The sequence below is a fragment of the Nannobrachium achirus genome (assembly GCF_963921795.1).
Source record: "Nannobrachium achirus genome assembly, chromosome: 23".
NCBI classification, from domain to species: Eukaryota; Metazoa; Chordata; class Actinopteri; order Myctophiformes; family Myctophidae; genus Nannobrachium; species Nannobrachium achirus.
This window is the reverse complement of record NC_137830.1, coordinates 6,711,094-6,730,337: the sequence shown is the minus strand read 5'-3', so window position 1 is coordinate 6,730,337 and position 19,244 is coordinate 6,711,094. Positions and strand designations below refer to the sequence as shown.

At 46.6% G+C, this 19,244-nt stretch overlaps 1 protein-coding gene across 2 annotated transcripts in view; it reads right to left on the bottom strand.

Annotated features, from left to right (window-relative positions):
* Positions 1–16,711, bottom strand: part of exoc4 (exocyst complex component 4) — a 317,782-nt gene extending 301,071 nt beyond the window's left edge. For both annotated transcript variants that reach the window (XM_080754095.1, XM_080754096.1), the window contains exons 1-3: positions 16,608–16,711; positions 5,733–5,922; positions 190–384 (exon numbers count right to left, since the gene is read on the bottom strand). In XM_080754095.1, coding sequence (XP_080610221.1) covers positions 190–384; positions 5,733–5,922; positions 16,608–16,705 — 483 coding nt within the window. In that variant the 5' untranslated portion in view covers positions 16,706–16,711. The remainder of the gene's footprint in view (positions 1–189; positions 385–5,732; positions 5,923–16,607) is intronic.
* Positions 16,712–19,244: the final 2,533 nt, after the last annotated feature.

The window sequence follows — 19,244 nt, the reverse complement described above, 5'->3', positions numbered from 1 at the left end:
CCTACACAATACACATCATAGACAAAACAACAGACAACATACAGACAACATACAGACAAGAGTTCACCAGCAAAAGAAAACTTTCTGAAGTTTTTTCAAAGGTTAGTGGAAAAACTCTCCAAATCCTGGCAGTGATGGATAGATGGTGGTTTAACTCTGGCAGTGGGTAGGTAAATATCAGACACTCACCAGCATGTCAGTGGCGTGCAGGTAGTGCTTGCTGGCCATGGAGGCCTCCAGCCTCTGAGGAACCTGCTTGATGCTCTCGATCTCGTCCAGCAGCTGCAGGACGTGCTTGTGCTCGATGCCCTCGATCCACAGCTTCCTCAGCTCGTCACGCTTGCAGTGCAGCAGCATCTTACAGGAGAGGAGGTTCTCCTTCACCTGGAGGAGATGGAGGACCAGAGGAGACAGTGAGGAACAGTATCTTAGAGCAGGGTTAGGGTTAGGGTTTTCAAAGTGGGTGACAGGGCACCCTGGGGTGCCGTGACGGCAGTCCAGGGGTGCCGCAAGATAATTTGATAATATCTGGAATTTATTTAACCTGACTGCGCCAGATTGTGGCAGCAGTGCGTATGCCTGGCTGCATACCGCTCTGATTACCATCTGGGATTGCTCAAGCAGACCCGATGTAAGGGGCGGGCCATTTTTTCAAATTCTTTAGCAGGTGATTGGATGGGGCCGTCTCTCTATCACAGTCTGGGAGTGCCAACTCCAACCACTCATATTGGCCTGTCTGCATGACGTTACACCCAGAATCCGCCTCCTGGGTTGCAATCAGACTCTATTGGCTCAGAGCAGCTCAGAGCCCGCCCGTAGCTGCCGCTGATTAGTCCGGCCCGGGACTTAACAAGTGTTATCAACTCTCCCCGAGCAATCTCAGATGGTAAAGTAGGGCGGTACGCACTACTGCCACCATCTAGCGCAGTCAGGTTAGAATTTATTTGGACACTTGAAAAAATATGTACAGTAGTATCATTTTAAACTTGAAGTACAAAGTTATTTTCAGTCAGTTCTAACCAAAATGCCTATTATCTCAACGTTTTCCTCGCATCATAATCACTGAAATACCGGGCAGAAACCTTGTATCTCCAAGTTTCAAATGTGTACATCTTTTGGTAAAGCAAGGCCCTGCTTCATCATACAAGACTGTCGCACAAAACTAGTGAAAGCAGCCGATCTACAAGCACAATAGATCTGCTGTTTTCACTAGTTTAGTACATTTTATAGATGATAAATACAAAACGAACGGTTTTGGACATACAAGGTTTCCACCCGACAACGACGATATGATATAAATATAAAGTGCTGGGAGTGAAAATTATAATGTAGGGGTGCCTCAGATTAAAAAAATATTCATGGGGTGCCCTGAGACAAAAAAGTTCGGGAACCCCTGTCTTAAGAGGAGAGCAGGTTCTCCTTCGCCTACAGGAGATGGAGGGACAGAGAATTGTGAGGACACGAGTGTCGATGAGACCTGACAAGAAGATGACATAGAAAGTAGATATACTGTACATTGATTGATTGAATATTTTATTAGTCAAAATGAACAACATCACATGTACAGTAGTCACATTTGAGATGCAGCACAGCTACAGTTAGAACATCCTGCCCAACAGGAACATCCCAAATGTACGCCATTTACCATGAGAGGGAGTGGGTTGTTGGCTAATTTACCACTGTTTCAGCACGAGGCGAATGGTAAATTGCTTTTCTACCACTTTTTACCATATAAATGAAAGAAAACACAGTTGTAACTTGCAAGGATCTTTAGTTACATTCATTAATTGTTTCAGTGGGCGGGGTCCATGAGCCAACTCAAGGTTGTTGACAATTTACCACTGTTTTAAGCCAATCAGAATCCAGTATTTGAACGTGTGACCACAAGAAGTGGTAGAAAAGGCCTTTTACGGTCTTGTTTATGTGGGAAGTCCTTGGCACTCAATTTACAGACATACTGTAGCAACAATAACTAAATAACATTTGTTGCATTTACAAAAAAAAAAAAAAAAAAAAAACACTATATGTTCAGCGCATGGGAAAAGTGAGTGTGGGTGTACGGTAAAGGGGGGGGGGGGGTTATCACTTCTCGCCTGTCTTATGGGAGAAGTGATGACTACATTCGCCTCTGGTCACCTGAAAGGTGAATTTTCAAGGCCGTTTTGAAGGAGGCCAGCGAGCTACATGTTTTAAGGGAAATAGTCAAGCAATTCCACACTTGAGTGGCAGTGTTGAAAAGGGAGAATTTTCCCATATGTGTGCTATGGGTTTGTATTATCACATCGTTGTGTCACATCACACAAACAAAAGGTAGTGAAACGCAGGTTACACGGGCAGGAATAAGGTACTGTATGGCTAAATGTCCCACAGGAACACTACACAATATGGCTAGTTGGCTACATGTTAACAATAATGATTAGGGGTGTAACGATATAGTAACTGCATCGAAATATCGTTTTTAACTTAAAAAATCGAAGTATATCGAAATGAAAACAGCTAAAATCGAATCGTATCGCTTGAATTTGTATCGTATCGAATCGGCAGTGCAAAGAATCGATTGTATCGATACTACCTACTTGCAGGGTTTCCTGCTGGAAAAGTCTTGACCAGGGGGGGATCTCATGGCGCACGCGCCGAAAATTTTTGATAATTAATTAATTAATTCGAGTAATTAATTCACTTAATTTTTAATATTAATTCTTATTTTTGCCCTATAAAAACACATGAATGTGCCCATGATGACGGAAAACACAACTACATGCTATCATCCACATTTATTCAACATTGAATCTACAATAAAATATAATATAGCCTATGGATATAGTTATAAGAGTATCCTAATATTTAGGGACTTGTCTTTAATAGACAGTCATAGACAGAGACACAATGCGCACTGTGAGCTTGTAGATCAGCTATTTCCACTACTTCTTAAATAGGCCTATTTGTTTTCTAAGATAATTTCTTAGATCATTTGTATTTTTTTATTCGTGAAATTAGAAAAATAATCTACTTTTTTTTAATCATGAATGTTTAGCTTTTTTTGGGAGGGAATGTTTTTTGAAAATGTTTTGAAATAATAAGTTTGTAATTAAAAACGAAATGTAGGAAACCAAAAATGATGGGACCCAAAAAATGTGTCAACGACCCACAAATGGGTCCCGACCCAGGGTTTGGGAAACAGTGTCTGTTGTAAATCACAGATGATTTATTTAGTGGATTCTCCTGGCTGACTTTTTGCAATCTAGTCATCGTCAAATAAAAGGTTGATCCTTTTCACTTGTAACTGGAGCTCAGTTAGTCTGTTCTTGAGAGACCTTTTGTGACTATAGTCTCTGTAGGCAGAAAGAACGGAGGCATAACAGCGAAACCTTAATATTATAACTCTATGAGCGAAACGCTCCCAGGTCAAGGCATTAGCGTTAGCATGTAGCTAGCGCATCATCGTCGAGTAAAATCAACAAGGATATAATTGATTATATAACGTCACGCATCGATGCAGACTAGCACACGACCGCGATGCAAGCGAATCAAAAACCGTAAGTCCACAGTCACTGGCTGCACAACTACAGACAGTACACCACACTACAGGCTACAGCAACTTTGCAAGCTTTGCAACTTTAAGTTTGAGCGCTCTGCTCTGTGGCTCGCAGTGCAGTGGCTGGCTGGACTCATTCTGACGTCGCATGCAAGAGAAGGGAGCGCTTGATTTGTTACAAAATAAAACCGACCAACTTCCCCATCCACTTTCAACACTATTGTACTGACTAAACAGCCGGAGCAGAGAATAAGAAATAAACGCTCCTCTTCTCACTGCTGCTCTGATGGCACGATTCACACAAATGACCAATTTGGATTCAAAACGGCGATTTTCGCCGAAAAGCTACAAGTTTGCATGACTGTATGGGGGTTAAACATGCAATTTCGCGATCGCGATCATGCCTAGTACATTGTTGGAGGTCCAAAAAGTTTTTTTTTTTTTTTTTCAAAAAAACTTTTTTTTTTTTTTTTGCTGCAGGAAACCCTGACTTGTGCATTGTATTTAGAATTTTTAAGAAGAAAAAATTAAAAGGAGGGGTTTAATTACTTTTCCTTTCCATATAGCTACACTGGTCAATCGATAAATGTGTGTAATCTCTGCGTTCATGTCAAGGTGCAGGTTTGTCATGGCAGATGATCACTGTGTTTACTTATTTATATCCATAATAATACATGTTTCCCTTAAAAACCTGCACTATCCACACCTTTCACACAGATTTAATTTCTTTGCTAAATAGTTACTATATCGATTTTAAATCATTGAATCGAATCGTATCGTATCGCCATGAATGAACCAATATCGTCCATGTATCGTATCGTCAACCATGTATCGTGATATGTATCGAATCGCTATTAAAATGTATCGTTACACCCCTAATAATGATTAAAAGCTACAGGAAAAGTTAACACAGTAAACATACACACAGAAAGAGAGAGAGAGAGAGAGAGAGAGAGAGAGAGAGAGAGAGAGAGAGAGAGAGAGAGAGAGAGAGAGGAGAGAATGGCATCAGGCTGATATGAAATCGTTTGACAGCTTCTCCCTAAAGCTTCTTCCAAGTGGACGTTTTAAAAGACAGTCTGTCTGTCAGTCAGACAGACAGACAGACAGACAGACAGACAGACAGACAGTCAGACACACTCGGGAGAAATCAGTGGAAGCTCCTCTCTCTTTCGGCGTTCGTTCAGTCTCTAACGTCTTTGATGGTGATAAACTCCCTGGGACAATCAGACTGCCTTCGCTATAAATATGCCTTCACGTCCTTGTTGTGTGTAACATGCGCGTGTGTCTGTGCGTGCGTGCGTGCGTGCGTGCGTGCGTGTGTGTCGTGCTACGTACAGTTAGGTTAAGAATAATTTCCCTCTTGATTTTTTGAGTGGATGTGATTGGCTTCCCCTGAGGTGACCTCAACCTGACAGAGCTGATGATGGGTGTTCGGTACGGGCGTCTCGGCCCCACATGGAAATGAGACTGAATTAAAATCCATCCCCATCGAAAAGGGGGGGACAAAGGTGGGGGTGGACCAGTATTTTAGGCAGTATCGGCAACTTTTCCGATAGTGTCATCAGTATCGGAACAACTCTAACTCTGACTCAATTAATACATCACACCTAAGAGCATCTGCCTAGTCACAATATTACAATATTGACATAATGATATGGACATACCGTAGCCACAGATCACGTAGGGGTGGGCAATATGGTGATAAATATTGTTGAGACGATACAATGTCTTCACGATATGCCTTTTCAGAGATATCGTATAATATTGTGATACAATGGGAGCCTTATATAAAATCCTCTAGAATTGTTAATACAAAGATTCATTGCAGAATTCATTTAAACCTACAGTTGTTCTCAAACTTAACAATGTCAAGGTCTCCCCTTAACTCTGACAGTATACAAATTAAACCAAATTTGTCAGAGTTACATACTTGTAAGGGTCAATTTAGACCTCTCAAAAGGAACCCAGAGAGTCCCTGGACCCCACATTGAGGACCACTGGTCTAAATGGTCTGTTACTCCTTTTTTCTTTTTTTTCGTTACCTTGTAGGTGGTTGTACTGTTAAGTAACTTAATAAACCAACATGAAAAAGAACTGTGATAGGATCCGTGTATCGTGATACAGCTTGCGAAAATGTTGTGATATTGTATCTTTCCATATCGCCCACCCCTAGCTCTGGTACAGTGGTTCTTACCTGTTTGATCTTGTTGCGTGAGCTGGTGATCCTCTCGGTGATGCTCTGGTAGGTCTTGATGGCGGTGGTGAGCTCGGCGTAGTGCTGCACGATCTGCGTGTCCAGCTCCCTGTCACACTTCTCGAACGCCTCCTCCAGGCGCCCCTTCTCCGTCTCTCGGTCCTGGACGCCCGCATTGCTGGACAGGGTCCTGCAAGGCAGGGAGGGACGCAACCGTCAAGAGTTATTAAGTAAAGCCTCTATCAGAGTCTGCGGTGAAGAGCTATCCACCGCAAATTTGAGGTGGAAAGCTTTCCACCTCAAGTCAGAAAATAAGTGGAGGCCATCATAGTTAGTCACGGTGAAGTCCTATTCACCGTGACTGACTGGTCTAGATCGACCAATCAGTGAACGGGGTGAAGAGCCTATCTGTCTGAAAGAAAAAACAGAGAGATGTGTCGGGACTCGCGGTGGAAAGCTCTTCACCGCGAGGAATGACGTAACGTTGTAGTTTTATGAAAAGACTACACCGCGGTGGATAGCCTTCCACTGCGGTGCCGACTCTGATAGAGGCTTTAGGGATAACGTCTGGCTCAGCGGTCGTTATCGAGAAATAAAAATACAGACAGGCACAAGGAAGTTAATCAAATTTACTGCATTTTCTGTTACTGTTTTTTTTAAAGGTTTTGAAATACAAAATATAGGAACAAAAAGATTAAGGGACTCATATAGTTGGGATAAACTATCCCAGTCTAAATGAGTTAATAACACAAAGACTCGGCTGCTCCCCTGTAGTAACTGAGGACCCCCCGAGGGGTCCCGGACCCCCTGTTGAAGACCCCTGCTGAAGAGGAAGGGTGACAGGGAGAGAGAGAAAAGAAAAACAGAGGGAACAGGAGGCTGGTAACTACCAGCTTGTAGATCTGCTATTTCTGAATAGCCAAAACAAAAACTGTTCCTCGTTTTTGCCAGCGAGGACCCTCTGGAACCCCATCAAATACTTTGAAAACCAGTTCTTTAATAGAGGGTATACGCATGCATAAAGTGAATGGCAAATCGAGTGGCAAAGTGAGTTTTTGATTAACGCTGTTAAGCAATCAAATAGGACTTTTCAGTTTGGATGTATGGGCTGTCAAGGACAGGAAATATGGTTTACTGTCAAGATTCCAGGATGACCTCCCACTTGGGTAATGTCGCCCCCTGGCGATCATTCAGAGAAACTACTTCAGCTCCCGTACTAACGTAGGTAGGAAGGGCCTGTCACTCAAACCAGAGTGACCCGCCTCCAGGCTATAAAAGCCCCCGGAGGCGGAAGTAACATCCTCTTTTCACTCTCTGCGATATCACATTCAGATAAGTTGAAACTCAGCCTTATAATTTATTTCTTCGCTCTTTAGCCTAAAGCGGTGGCATAGGAAGTCGCCCACCGGCGAGTGTAGATTTAAACCCGTACCTAAGAATAATTATTCTTGTCCCGTCTTAAACCGACGGGTTTCTACTGCTTAACAAAGTAGTTTACCGCTTGTTCAGGCCTCTGCCTGAATCAAGCGTGAACTAGCATTAGCCGTTAGCTCTTTAGCTCGTCAGCTTTGTGTTAACGTTAGCTACACTGCTTACCGCTTGTTCAGGCCTTTGTCTGAATCAAGCGTGGCCTAGCTTTAGCCGTTAGCTTGTTAGCTTGTTAGCTCTGTTAACGTTAGCTACACTGCTTCGCCATGGATCCTCTGGCCCTTCTGCCGAGGCAATGTGACTACCCAGGCTGTCCAGGACTCATCGACGGACAGGATTTTCATCCTCTCTGTGCTAGCTGCATGGGCGTTGCACACGCCTTCTCTGCACTATGTCCTCAGGGGAGAGCAGGACCCTTCTGCGACATCTGCACGGCCTTCGACCACGATGTCCTGGTGCACCGCCTCTACCTGGCTAGGGCAGGCCTCGGAGCCTGTGCTCCACCAGGTGGGTCTGCTGCTCTGAACCCCACAGCCCAGTCTTTCCTTCCCCAGGCGGCCCGCACCGTTGGTCAAGGTGCGGCGCTGCCTTCCGGAGCTCCGGTTGGCAAACAGCGCGCCACTCCAGGTCAAGATGGCGCCATGCTACTTGGAACACCGCCTGCCGCGCAGCCGACCGCAGCTAGCTCCACTGTCACTGGAGCTGGCGGGTCTGGCGAAGTCGCCGCTAAGAAGGCGACCAAGAAGGCTAACATCCCTCCAGTAGCCTTTACCCCTTCGGGCGCGGTGCCCAAAAAGAAGCGATCGGATGTGACCGTCGGGGACGTTCCCCTCAACGTGAGCATCAACAAAACAGTCCAGACCTTCAGGCGCGAGTCGGACCTGAGCTCTTGTCAGAGCGAGGGTTCGTGCTCGGAATACTCTGGGTACACGGACGAGGAGGAGGAGGATATAGTCGAGGACGATGGTTCTCGACTCACAGTCACGGTAAAAAACCCTACGGCTCCAGCAAGTCAACTGGACGCCGCAGGGTCCTCCCAGTCCTCCTCTGGCGCCGCTGCCCCTCCACCCGCCAGTCAAGCGGATGAAGCAGGAGCTGAGGACGTCGATTCTGCAATAGATTTGCTGGATCACCTGACAGTCTACATGAGAGCTCTTGCCAGAGTTGGAGAGGAGTTGCCACCTCCTCTCCCCTCTGATGAGGCCGAGGATGATGACGAAATGCCCGGGCAGGAGCCTTCGGTTCCCGCCCCGTATGTCCTCTCCAGGCTGCCGCTGGTGAAGGGATTCACCAAGGCTCTTCATTCCTCATGGAAGACTCATAAAGACCCCAGAAAGCTGTCCTTCTCTGTTTTGGAGGTGGTCGGAGGTGCGGAGGCAGGCATGTCCACCTGCCCCAACCTGGACCACCTGTTAGCGCAATCCTTTCTAGGCTCCGTCAGACCCCAGTATAAGGATGTGGGCACGGCTAAGTGCGGGCCGTTTGTCGGCCCCGTCGGCACCAACCCGCCGGGGTTCACTGTTCTGGAGGACAAGATGCAGTCGGACAGGGCTCGTAACGCCTACCGGTCCGCTGCTCTGGCTGCTAAGGACCTGAATCTAATCCAGCTCTTGCTCGCTTCCACCAAGGACCTGGTCAAAGGTCTGCCCACGGGGGAGCACACAGCTGAACTGAACACTTTATTTGACATCATGCTGAAGGTCAATTGGCATGCGGTTAAGTGGATGGGCAGGTCCATGGACTACAACCTCCAGTCTGAGAGAGCCCGCTGGCTCGACTATGTCGACCTCGAGCCTAAGAGGGACGTGGGGGAGAAGCCTCTAGGTCCTCGCGGGGAGATGTACAAGTCTCTCATTAACATGGAGAACAGTCCCACCACCCTCATGGGTGGGGGCTTGGAGCTGCTGCAGGGTAGAGTTACCTTCTTCAAGGCGGCTAAGGACATCGTCGAGTCCACTACAGTGCCTCAGGAGGAACCGCAGCAAGCTAGGAGGGTGTCCCGCTCCTCCCGCACCAGAGAGAGGGGCCGCTCTGCTTCTTATAAAAAGCACTCTTCTTCCTCCAGGGGAGCATCTGCAGCCAGGGCGCCTGACAAGCCCCGCAGCAAGGTTGTAGTTCCCGAACGTGCTCAGCAGCGCCGCACGTCCAGGGATAATAGGCAGCCGTCTTCTTTCCGCGGGGGCCGCGGCAGGGGACAGCGGAAATGACACTTTGAAGAGGGAGTTTGTGTCGGGGCGGGGGTCCGAGGTGTCTCTCGGTCCCCTTCCCCCCAAGCGAGAGCGTTTGTTTTCTGTACCCCGCGTCGGGGAAATGAAAATGCCAATGTTTATGCCTCCTGTATCGGGAATAAATATGTTGAAAGAGCAAAGTCTGCCTCTGTCCAACTCTCTCGTACTTGCACAGACGACCCCATTATGCATGTCTCCTGTAGAAATGTTGATGTCCCGTCAGGACTATCTAATCAATCACAGGTTTTATCATCAACCAGTAATGTTAATGTCAAACAATTATATGGTTCCTCATGCGCGCGAGTGGATTTTCCCTCGCGTGAGCGATGCTATGAATTCAACAATGAGTCAGAAATTCTGTCGGCCTACTATGAGCCCGTGTCAAGGGACAAGCATAAAGGCTTTAGAGCAGGAATTAAACGTAAAAGTTCCTCCCCTGTCAGGGGAGAATGCTTTAGTTGTGGGCGAATCTGCTTATCAGTCGAATCGTTTTGCTCTTCCTGTCTCTCTATCGAGCGAAAGCCGAACGCTTCCGGTTTCACCGGATACGGATTCGCTCGCTCCCCGCTTCCGGTCCAGCCGCCAAAAAGCTCCGCTAGTCAAGCGGTACAACCAGAAGGTGTTTCCGCCTTGCGGCCTATTGAACCCATGCGCTCCGCTTCCGGGTGTCCCGGATACGGATACGCAGGTCTCCCGCTTCCGGTCCGGCCGCCAAAAAGCTCCGCCGTCACGGAAGCACAGTGGTGGGGTTTCTCTCTCTCAAAACACGCTAGCACGCTGCGCGAGCCAGTGGAAGTTATGCAAACCGAGCCATTGGGTATTTCGAACGATAACCAAAGGTTACAGGTTACAGTTCGCGAATGTACCTCCGCTTTCAAGCAGGGTTATTCATACCAGGGCGCGTGGTTTAAAGGCAGATCTTTTGAGAGAGGAGATCAGCTCGTTGCTAAGCAAGGGTGCTATAGTGGAGCTGGACAGGACACAATCCCGCCTGGGATTTTGGAGCCGTTATTTCCTGGTGCACAAGAAAGGGGGGGGGCTACGTCCCATCCTGGACTTGAAGGCGCTAAACGTTTACTTGAAGAAATACGTTTTCAGGATGCTAACTGTACCCACCATGTTACGGTCGGTCAGGCAAGGGGATTTCCACTGTTCAGTGGACCTGAAGGATGCTTATCAGCACGTTCTGATTTATCCCCCACACAGGAAATTTCTACGGTTCGCCTTCGAGGGTCGCCTGTACGAATATACAGTACTCCCTTTCGGTCTGTCACTGAGCCCGAGGGTTTTCGTGAAAGTGACCGACGCAGCCATCGCGCCGCTGAGACAGCAGGGCGTCAGGTTGGCTACGTACATCGACGATTGGATGATTTCAGCGAGCTCCGCCCACAAAGTGGCGCGTCACACACAAGTGGTTTTGGCTCACCTAAAGGCATTAGGTTTCATAGTCAACCACGACAAGAGCATGCTGACTCCAGCACGCCGTCTTACCTTCATTGGGGTCCTTCTGGACTCGTCCGTCATGTCGGCTCGTCTCTCAGAGGAGAGGGTGGACAGGTTTCGGAAATGCCTCAACTCCTTTCAAGTAGGCCAGGAGGTCACTTACAGGAGTTGCATGGTACTGACGGGAATGATGGCTTCCGCAGTACATCTGTTGCGGTTGGGCAGGTTTCATATGAGACCTTTTCAACGATGGATGTTATCACTCGGGATCCCGCCCTCCTTGAAGTACAAGAAGGTTACGGTTTCCCCTTCCTGCGCGATCGCCCTGTCTCCTTGGCGGGTGGAGGGGTTCCTCACCAGCGGAGTCTCGATTGGCGAGGTGGTTTCCCACAAGTCGATCACGACAGACGCCAGTCTCAGTGGGTGGGGAGCCACTTACGAGGGGCGCACAGCGCAGGGGCTTTGGCCTCTGGAGATGAGGAGTCGCCACATCAACTATTTGGAGTTGATGGCTATACTCCTGGCGCTCAAGCATTTCGAGCCTTGGATTTTGTATTGTCATGTTCTGGTCAGGACCGACAATACGACGGCCATGTTTTATGTCAACAAACAAGGAGGCCTGTCGTCGTTGCCTCTGGATCGTCTGGCTCGAGAATTGACGGTTTGGTGCTTGTCGCGCCTCAAGTCAATCAGGGCCTTACACGTCCCGGGTCTCCTCAACAGCGGAGCAGATCTCCTGTCCAGGGGAGGGCCTCGCTACGAGGATTGGTCTCTCCACCCCAGGGTGGCGAGCCAGATTTTTCGCAAGTTCGGTCAGCCAGTGGCGGACCTGTTTGCGTCAGCGGAGAATACGAAGTGTCCGTTGTTCTTCGCGGTGAAGGGCAGTCCTCCCTTGGGGTTGGACGCCTTAGCGCACACGTGGCCGAGAGGTCTACTGTACGCGTTTCCCCCTTTCGACATGATCCGTCCCACTTAGGGGTGTGAAAGAATATTCCATATTCGAAGATTCGTTCGAATGTTAACAATAAACGAATATTCGAAAGTAAAAAATTGAGCTTCGAATTAATTTATATTTAATTAAAACAAATCTACCGCACTTCTCGCGAGATTCTGGGCGCATGGAACGTTAAAAGGTGGCTGGTCTCGCAAGGCAGAAGTCTCCATTCGCTGCTGCAAAAGTGGGCTGATCTACAAGTCCACAATACGTCGCTGATCCAATACGCTGTGGGCTTGTACATTAAGGGTGCCTATTTAGCGACACCGTCATACAGCGAAGAATAAACCTCCAGCTGCTTCACTTTCCCTTCACACACTGGCCGTCACATGTCGGAGTGGAGAGACAGATGCACTCGTCCGCCTCGCAGACAGTGCACAGTGCACACACAGTGCTTTTAAACTGGCTCACGTTGATTCAGAATGATTAACGAGTTAAGCTGAAACGGGCGACTCGTTTCGGTAGTGACGGGAAGGCATACAACAACGAGACTTCTCCACCGAAAACACTATAAAAAAGCATGGATTTCTTCTCTCACCGAGTCAATCTCCCCGCACGCAATAACGGTAAAACTCCCTCCGTCACTCACACTGCTCTTAATGTAGACTATCTAATTTGGTTCAAACCAGAACATAATCCATTGGTGTGATTATAATTGCTCATTTCATGTCGTGGCTGTTCCAACTCGACTCAATCACGGCTGCTGTGAGTGACGCTTTGCAACGAGGATCAGATTCTGCTCTAACGCAGGCACGTGCACACATACATCAAACGGGGCTTGAGCCCCTGCCCTTTTAACAGAGAATTGTCCACCAAAAGGCCCTTTTAGAAATGTCAGCCCCTGCCTCTCTTAACATTCTTTGCACGTCCCTGACCAACGCGGACCTGCACACAGTAAAAAAAAAAGAAAAGCGATAGAAGCGACTGTCTATAAAGGGCTTCGAATTTCGGATGCTTCGAATTATTCGATATTTTCGAATATTCGAATTTATTCGAATATACGGGGGATTTTCAGGCGAATATTCGAATGCTATTTTTGGCAAATTTTCACAGCCCTAGTCCCACTCTGGAGAGAGTCAGGAGGTTCGGTCTGGAGATGCTCCTGGTGGCTCCCTACAAGGGCACGTGGAGATCGGCGATCGCCCCTCTCCTTTGCGAACCGGGTTGGCAGCTGCCTCAGCGCAGGGATCTGTTGAGGCAGGCCAGAGGGGAGATATTCCACCAAGACCCGCAGGTCCTAGACCTGTGGGTTTGGCACGTGAAAGGTTAAACCTGCTGGCGGCCGGTTTTTCTTCTGAAGTGGTTGATACCATTCAGAGTGCTAAGGCGCCTTCGACGAGGGCGTCTTATGATGGAAGGTGGAATGCCTTTGAGGACTGGTGTGAGTCGCGTGTTCCGCCGGTGGTGGCTCATGTGGCGTCAGCCCAGATAATTTTGGAATTTATGCAGGACCGCTTGAAAAGTGGTCTTGCGTTTTCTACCCTTAGGGGGTATCTGGCGGCTATTAATGCCTGTCACCTGGGGGTGGCGGGCAAGGCACCTTCTAAAGTCCCGGAGGTCGTCAAGTTCATGCAAGGAGTTGAACGTTTGAGGCCGGTGACTAGGTCTTTGTTCCCAGTTTGGGATCTGCAGGTGGTTCTGGGGGGCCTATGTCGGGCTCCCTTTGAGCCGCTTGTAGGGATGCCTTTGAAATTTTTGAGTTTCAAGACGGCTCTTTTGCTGGCTTTGGCTACGGCTAAAAGAGTTGGTGACCTGCAAGCTCTCTCGGTGTCTTCGGAGTGCATGCAGTTTATGAACAATGACCTCAAGGTGTTGCTCAAGCCTCATCTTCAGTTTGTTCCTAAGAACATGGTGGTTCCTAAGGAGCCTGTAGTTCTTCTGGCTTTTCATCCTCCTCCGTTTGTCTCGGTGGAGGATGAGCGGATGAATTGCCTGTGCCCTGTCAGGGCGCTGAAGGCCTACTGTGACAGGACTGCTGGTTCTAGAGCTTCTTCACAGCTCTTCGTGGGAATGGGCAATGTTCTTGTCAGAAAGCCGGTGTCTAGACCCACTCTTTCGAGGTGGATTGTGGATGCTATTAGGCTGGCTTACTCTAGTGCTGGAGTGGAAGTGCCGGTGGCGCTTAAAGCCCATAGTACTAGGGGTGTGTCTACTTCGTGGGCACTGGCAAAGGGAGTCTCCGTACAGGAGATTTGTGTTTCGGCGAATTGGTCTTCGCCTTCTACCTTTGCAGCCTACTATCACCTGGATATCGAATCCTCTTCGCTAGCGCATTCGGTTCTGGGTGCTGCTGCCTCCTCTACGTCATAGAGGAGTCGGATCTTCCCCTCCCACAGGTGGGCATGTAGCCACCTGGGGTATTGTGGGGGGGACCCTGTGTTTTCCTTATTTAGTGTGTCTTACTTATAAGGCGGACTTGTCCTTTCATTTAGTTGAATGAGGCGGACTTCGGTCTGTCAGGGTCTCTCTCTATTTTCTCATTCCTTCACACCCAGGTCCGGTGGGCCTGGGACCTTCTGGGTGATGGGTCACGCCCGTTTGGGCTGTGCTCACCTGTATGAGGGGTTTGTGGGGGTATGAGAGTAGGTTGTGGCTTAGAGGGGAGTTTAAGAATCCCAAGTGGGAGGTCATCCTGGAATCTTGACAGTAAACGGTAGGTTCCGTACGGAACCATTGTTTACTTAGAGATGGAAGGATGACCTCCCACGTAATGCCCCTCTGTTTCACTGAATGTGGCAGAGAGTGGTATTAAGAGGATGTTACTTCCGCCTCCGGGGGCTTTTATAGCCTGGAGGCGGGTCACTCTGGTTTGAGTGACAGGCCCTTCCTACCTACGTTAGTACGGGAGCTGAAGTAGTTTCTCTGAATGATCGCCAGGGGGCGACATTACCCAAGTGGGAGGTCATCCTTCCATCTCTAAGTAAACAATGGTTCCGTACGGAACCTACCGTTTTGCCACTCAGTAGGCGTTCTCGCATAACTTCCGGGTATGATGATGTCACGCGCATACCCTCTATTAACAAAACACACACACACACACACACAAACACACCTAAATTTAACCTAGAGCAAGGATTTTGAAACCTTTCAGTCTGTCTGTGACCTCGCAAAATCATATTTGATTGACAAGCACTTGGAATTATAGGCATTACATTTACTTTGACTCGGTTCCACAGATAAATATTTTTAAAATAGCTTAATCTGGAAGCTCACAAGGCCTCGCACTAGATCTACTATTTTCACAATGCTTGCCTCTTTCATGTGTAATATCTGACAATTTGGTATTAAAAAGGTCTTGAATTGTAACTTTAAAAAAGTGTGGATGCCTTGTATATACTACAGACTACACAGTCATGTTGGTTTGTTTACTGTTGAGAGAGAATGTTGCATATTAAACTTAATCATCTGGGGACCCCCCCAAATAATACCCCCAGTTTGGGAACCAATGCTTTAATAAACAGCACAGTGAGCACACACACACGACACACACACACACACACACACACACACACACACACACACACACACACACACACACACACACACACACACACACACACACACACACACACACACACACACACACACCTACCCAGAGGGCCGGCTGCATTAAAACATTAAAAAGTAATGTCAACTACTTATGTACTAAGAGGATATAAACTGTAGGACCTCCACACATCAGACACACACAATAACATATGCCATTGGTTCTCAAACGTTTTCATGTCAAGGACCCCCAAATTGAGACTTGCGCCCATTTGAAAAGATATGCCAGGGACCCCCATATGAGAGAAGATGTTTTTACGGCTCTAGCTGACAGCTGTGATTCCCAACCATTATGATTTCAAGGACCGCCAGTTTGACATGCATTTTAGGCCATGGACCCCCATTCAATGGCATTTTTATCACTGAAAATTCAATTTATATTGTAAAATGTAATAGTTTAGAAGTATAGTGTGTACAAGGAACCAAATGGAGTCCACCTGGGTCCATTTAATGGACCCATTAAGGTCCATTTGTAATCTCTCTGAGATACATTCCCAAAAGGGTCCATTTGGTTCCTAACTATCATTTAGCTGGGGACCCCCTGGAACTCACCTCGAGGACCCCTGGGGGTCACCCACTTTGAGAACCAATGATGCATACAATAATACAATAACGTCATATTGAGGCTGGACGATGATGAACGAAATGACAGCTGTCATTCATTCATAACAACCGTTTAGCTCAGTCAGTCACACACACACGCGTGCGCGCGCGCACACACAGACACACACACACACACACACACACACACACACACACACACACACACACAAACACACACACACACACACACACACACACACACACACACACACACACACGCACACACACAAGCACACGCACATTCATTCATTCATAACCGTTTAGCTCAGTCTCACACACACACACACACACACACACACACACACACACTCACAGAGAGAGAGAGAGAGAGAGAGAGTCTGATATCTTCCCAATAACGACTCATATTACATGGTTATTAATGCGAGATATCATTCATACTGAGACTATATTTACACAAACTGCACATAACCCCAGACACATAAAGCCGTGGGTTTTTATAACGTTTTAAACGTTATAAATGATAACAACAACACAGGAAGGATGTTGTTAGCATGCAGGCTAACTAGGCTAGGCTATCACCACTAATAGACAGCATAGACTAGTCGTAGGGAAACAGCAGTGTTATATAATATAATAATAATATGATATAATAAAAGGACAGTGTTTCATTACCTTATGACAGAGATAAGCAGACCAGAAGGGTCTTTGCTCTGCTTGTTGACAGCAGAACTCATCCTGAACCTGCCTGAGCTGTCTGCAGGAGCTGACATCTTTACTCTGATGCTTAAAGACTACAACTCCCTCGGGCCACCGCTCCGCCAGAGCATGGACCGGAGCGAGAGGCGTGGAGCAGTGGCCTGCGGGAGTTGTAGTCCTGAACCTGACATCACTCTGATACGCAAACCTAAACAGGAAGGGGAGAGCGCGAGGCACACAGCAGTGGCTTGTGGGAGTTGAAGTCCTCTGATGAAAGAAGTAGGCTCACCAGTGGTGTAAAAAGCAGTGGTTCTCAACCTGTGGGTTCGGGACCCCCGGGGGTCCCACATTATTTTGGGGGGTCCCCAGATATATAACTGTGCAACAATGTTTTCAAAATATTTTGCGATGGGGTCCGTGGCCAAATAGCCTACATATCATTCTGGGGCTCCTTGACATGACAAAGTTTGAGAAACAATGATAGCAATACATAGGTTTTTTCAGGAAAACTGTTAGGATTTAGAAGACATTTTTAGAATGTGCCTATCAGTGGTTAAGGACCCCCAAAATGTGTTTTTGGCCGCGGACCCCCATCTCAAAATATTTTGTTCCACGGATCGATGGACCCCTACCGCAAAATATTTTGTTCCAGGGACCCCCAGAAGCAAAGATTAGATTTCGGTCTCTGCATCTAGCTTATAAGGCCACAGACCCGTTGGGAAACGAGTTTGGGTCGACTTTGTTTTAGGTCGACCTTTCATGTATTCAGTAGTAGAGGCTAAAAGCCTGGGAATGTGACTCATACACTGAAACAGTCTAATAATTCAGCACTTTCTCTTCGTATAAAACAAATGGGGAAAAAATAAAGCTTGTTGGCTAGTGCACTCATTGAGCTCTATGAAAACGGCATGGATTATTTTGGCATAGTAGTCTACCCATTACAATATATCCAAAACTATAGCTGCAAGCAGTGATAAAGTGGCCAAGCAGTAAAAAGCAAAAGAAAGCAGCAAGGGAAAAGAAAGAAGGAAAAGCAGGAAAAGTGGGAAAAGAAATCAAAGATAAACTAGACTGCTGGTTATTGTGGCCTCCTGGTGGCGCTATAATAGGCCAATATGAAAAGGGTGCCATGTGTTCTTTGGCCTGTCACAGCAATGCATGCATGATTTGAGGCATTTTGTTCCAAAAATGTGTTTTGCAAAAGTTGACCTACTGGTGGCACTATAACAGGCCAATGTGAAAGGGGTGGCATTTGTTCCTTGACCTATTATGGGGAACATGCGCGCAAAATGTCACACACATCGCAGGCTGATGATTTGAAGCATATTTTTCAAAAAGGAGCAATCCTGCAAACATTGGAAGCCAATCTTAGCCAATCAGGATGGAATTGTAAATCGGACAGATGTGCACTGACTGTAGAGATACTGTCAGATCAGCAATTTTCAAATAGCCATGGTATACAATAGGGCTAAAGTGGTTTGTATGTTGTAATATTATCATTTATATCTGCAAAGTAACTAGTATCTCAAGTTTTCAAATAATTGTTGTAAAAGTACAATATTAGGATCTGCGATGTAGTGGAGTAGAATTAAAAGTATTGGAAATTAGAAATACTCAAATAAGTACAAATACCTCCACATTTTACTTAAGTAAATGTACCTAGTTACTTTACACCACTGCATGGTGCAAGGTGCTTCAAGAAGTAGTGAAAATAGACAAACTCACAAAGCAAACTGTTATTATAGATCAGCTATTTTCAGTAGATTGGGTCCAGGGTGGAGACATTTCACTTTTGGGTCACAATGTAAAAGGTTTGGGAACCAGTGAGAAAAGACTCTACACTCGAGTACTTTTATTGAACTACTGGAGTTGACTACTTTGTCCACCACTGTGGGTGACCATGACAACATAAACAGTTGCAGACAGAGGGCCTTTCCCAGTAGTTCTGTGTAGCATGTACACAGGGTTGTTAGGGTTACTTTTAAAAAGGAATCCCCTACAGTTACAAGTTACTTGCAAAGAAAATGTAGTCAGTAACGTAATCTGATTATCACAATTTAAAAAGTAACTACTAGTTACTTTCAGTTACTTTTGGATTACTTTTTTAGCAAAACTCTCTTTAATTAAATAAAACAAGTTTTACCATTGATAACTAGACAATGATATTGAGCCTATGAAATTAGGAAAAGGACAACAGAATTTTACTTAAACAAAGTGGCAGTACTTTACGCTGATTCGACTTGATTATTTTATTGTTTGGCGTTATAACTTATTTGTAAAATTGATGAGGGCAAGGGGAGAATGTAATCCAGCATGTAACCCCCATCATTCAGATCCGTTACTGTAATCCAGATTACACATTTCAAAATGTAACCAGAGACTTTACAAGTTACCTGTTTTTTGTAATCTGATTACGTAATCCCGTTACATGTAATCCGTTACTTAACAACCCTGCATGTACAGTAGCAGGTTGAAAATGAGATAACCTTTTGGACAATTTGGCGAGTTTACCGTAAGTAAAAAGGTCTTAAGTCCTTAAATTGTCACTTCACTGTCACCCCCCTAACCCCCCAATCTGTAGGGGTACCGACTCGCAGGTAAAAAAACACAAAG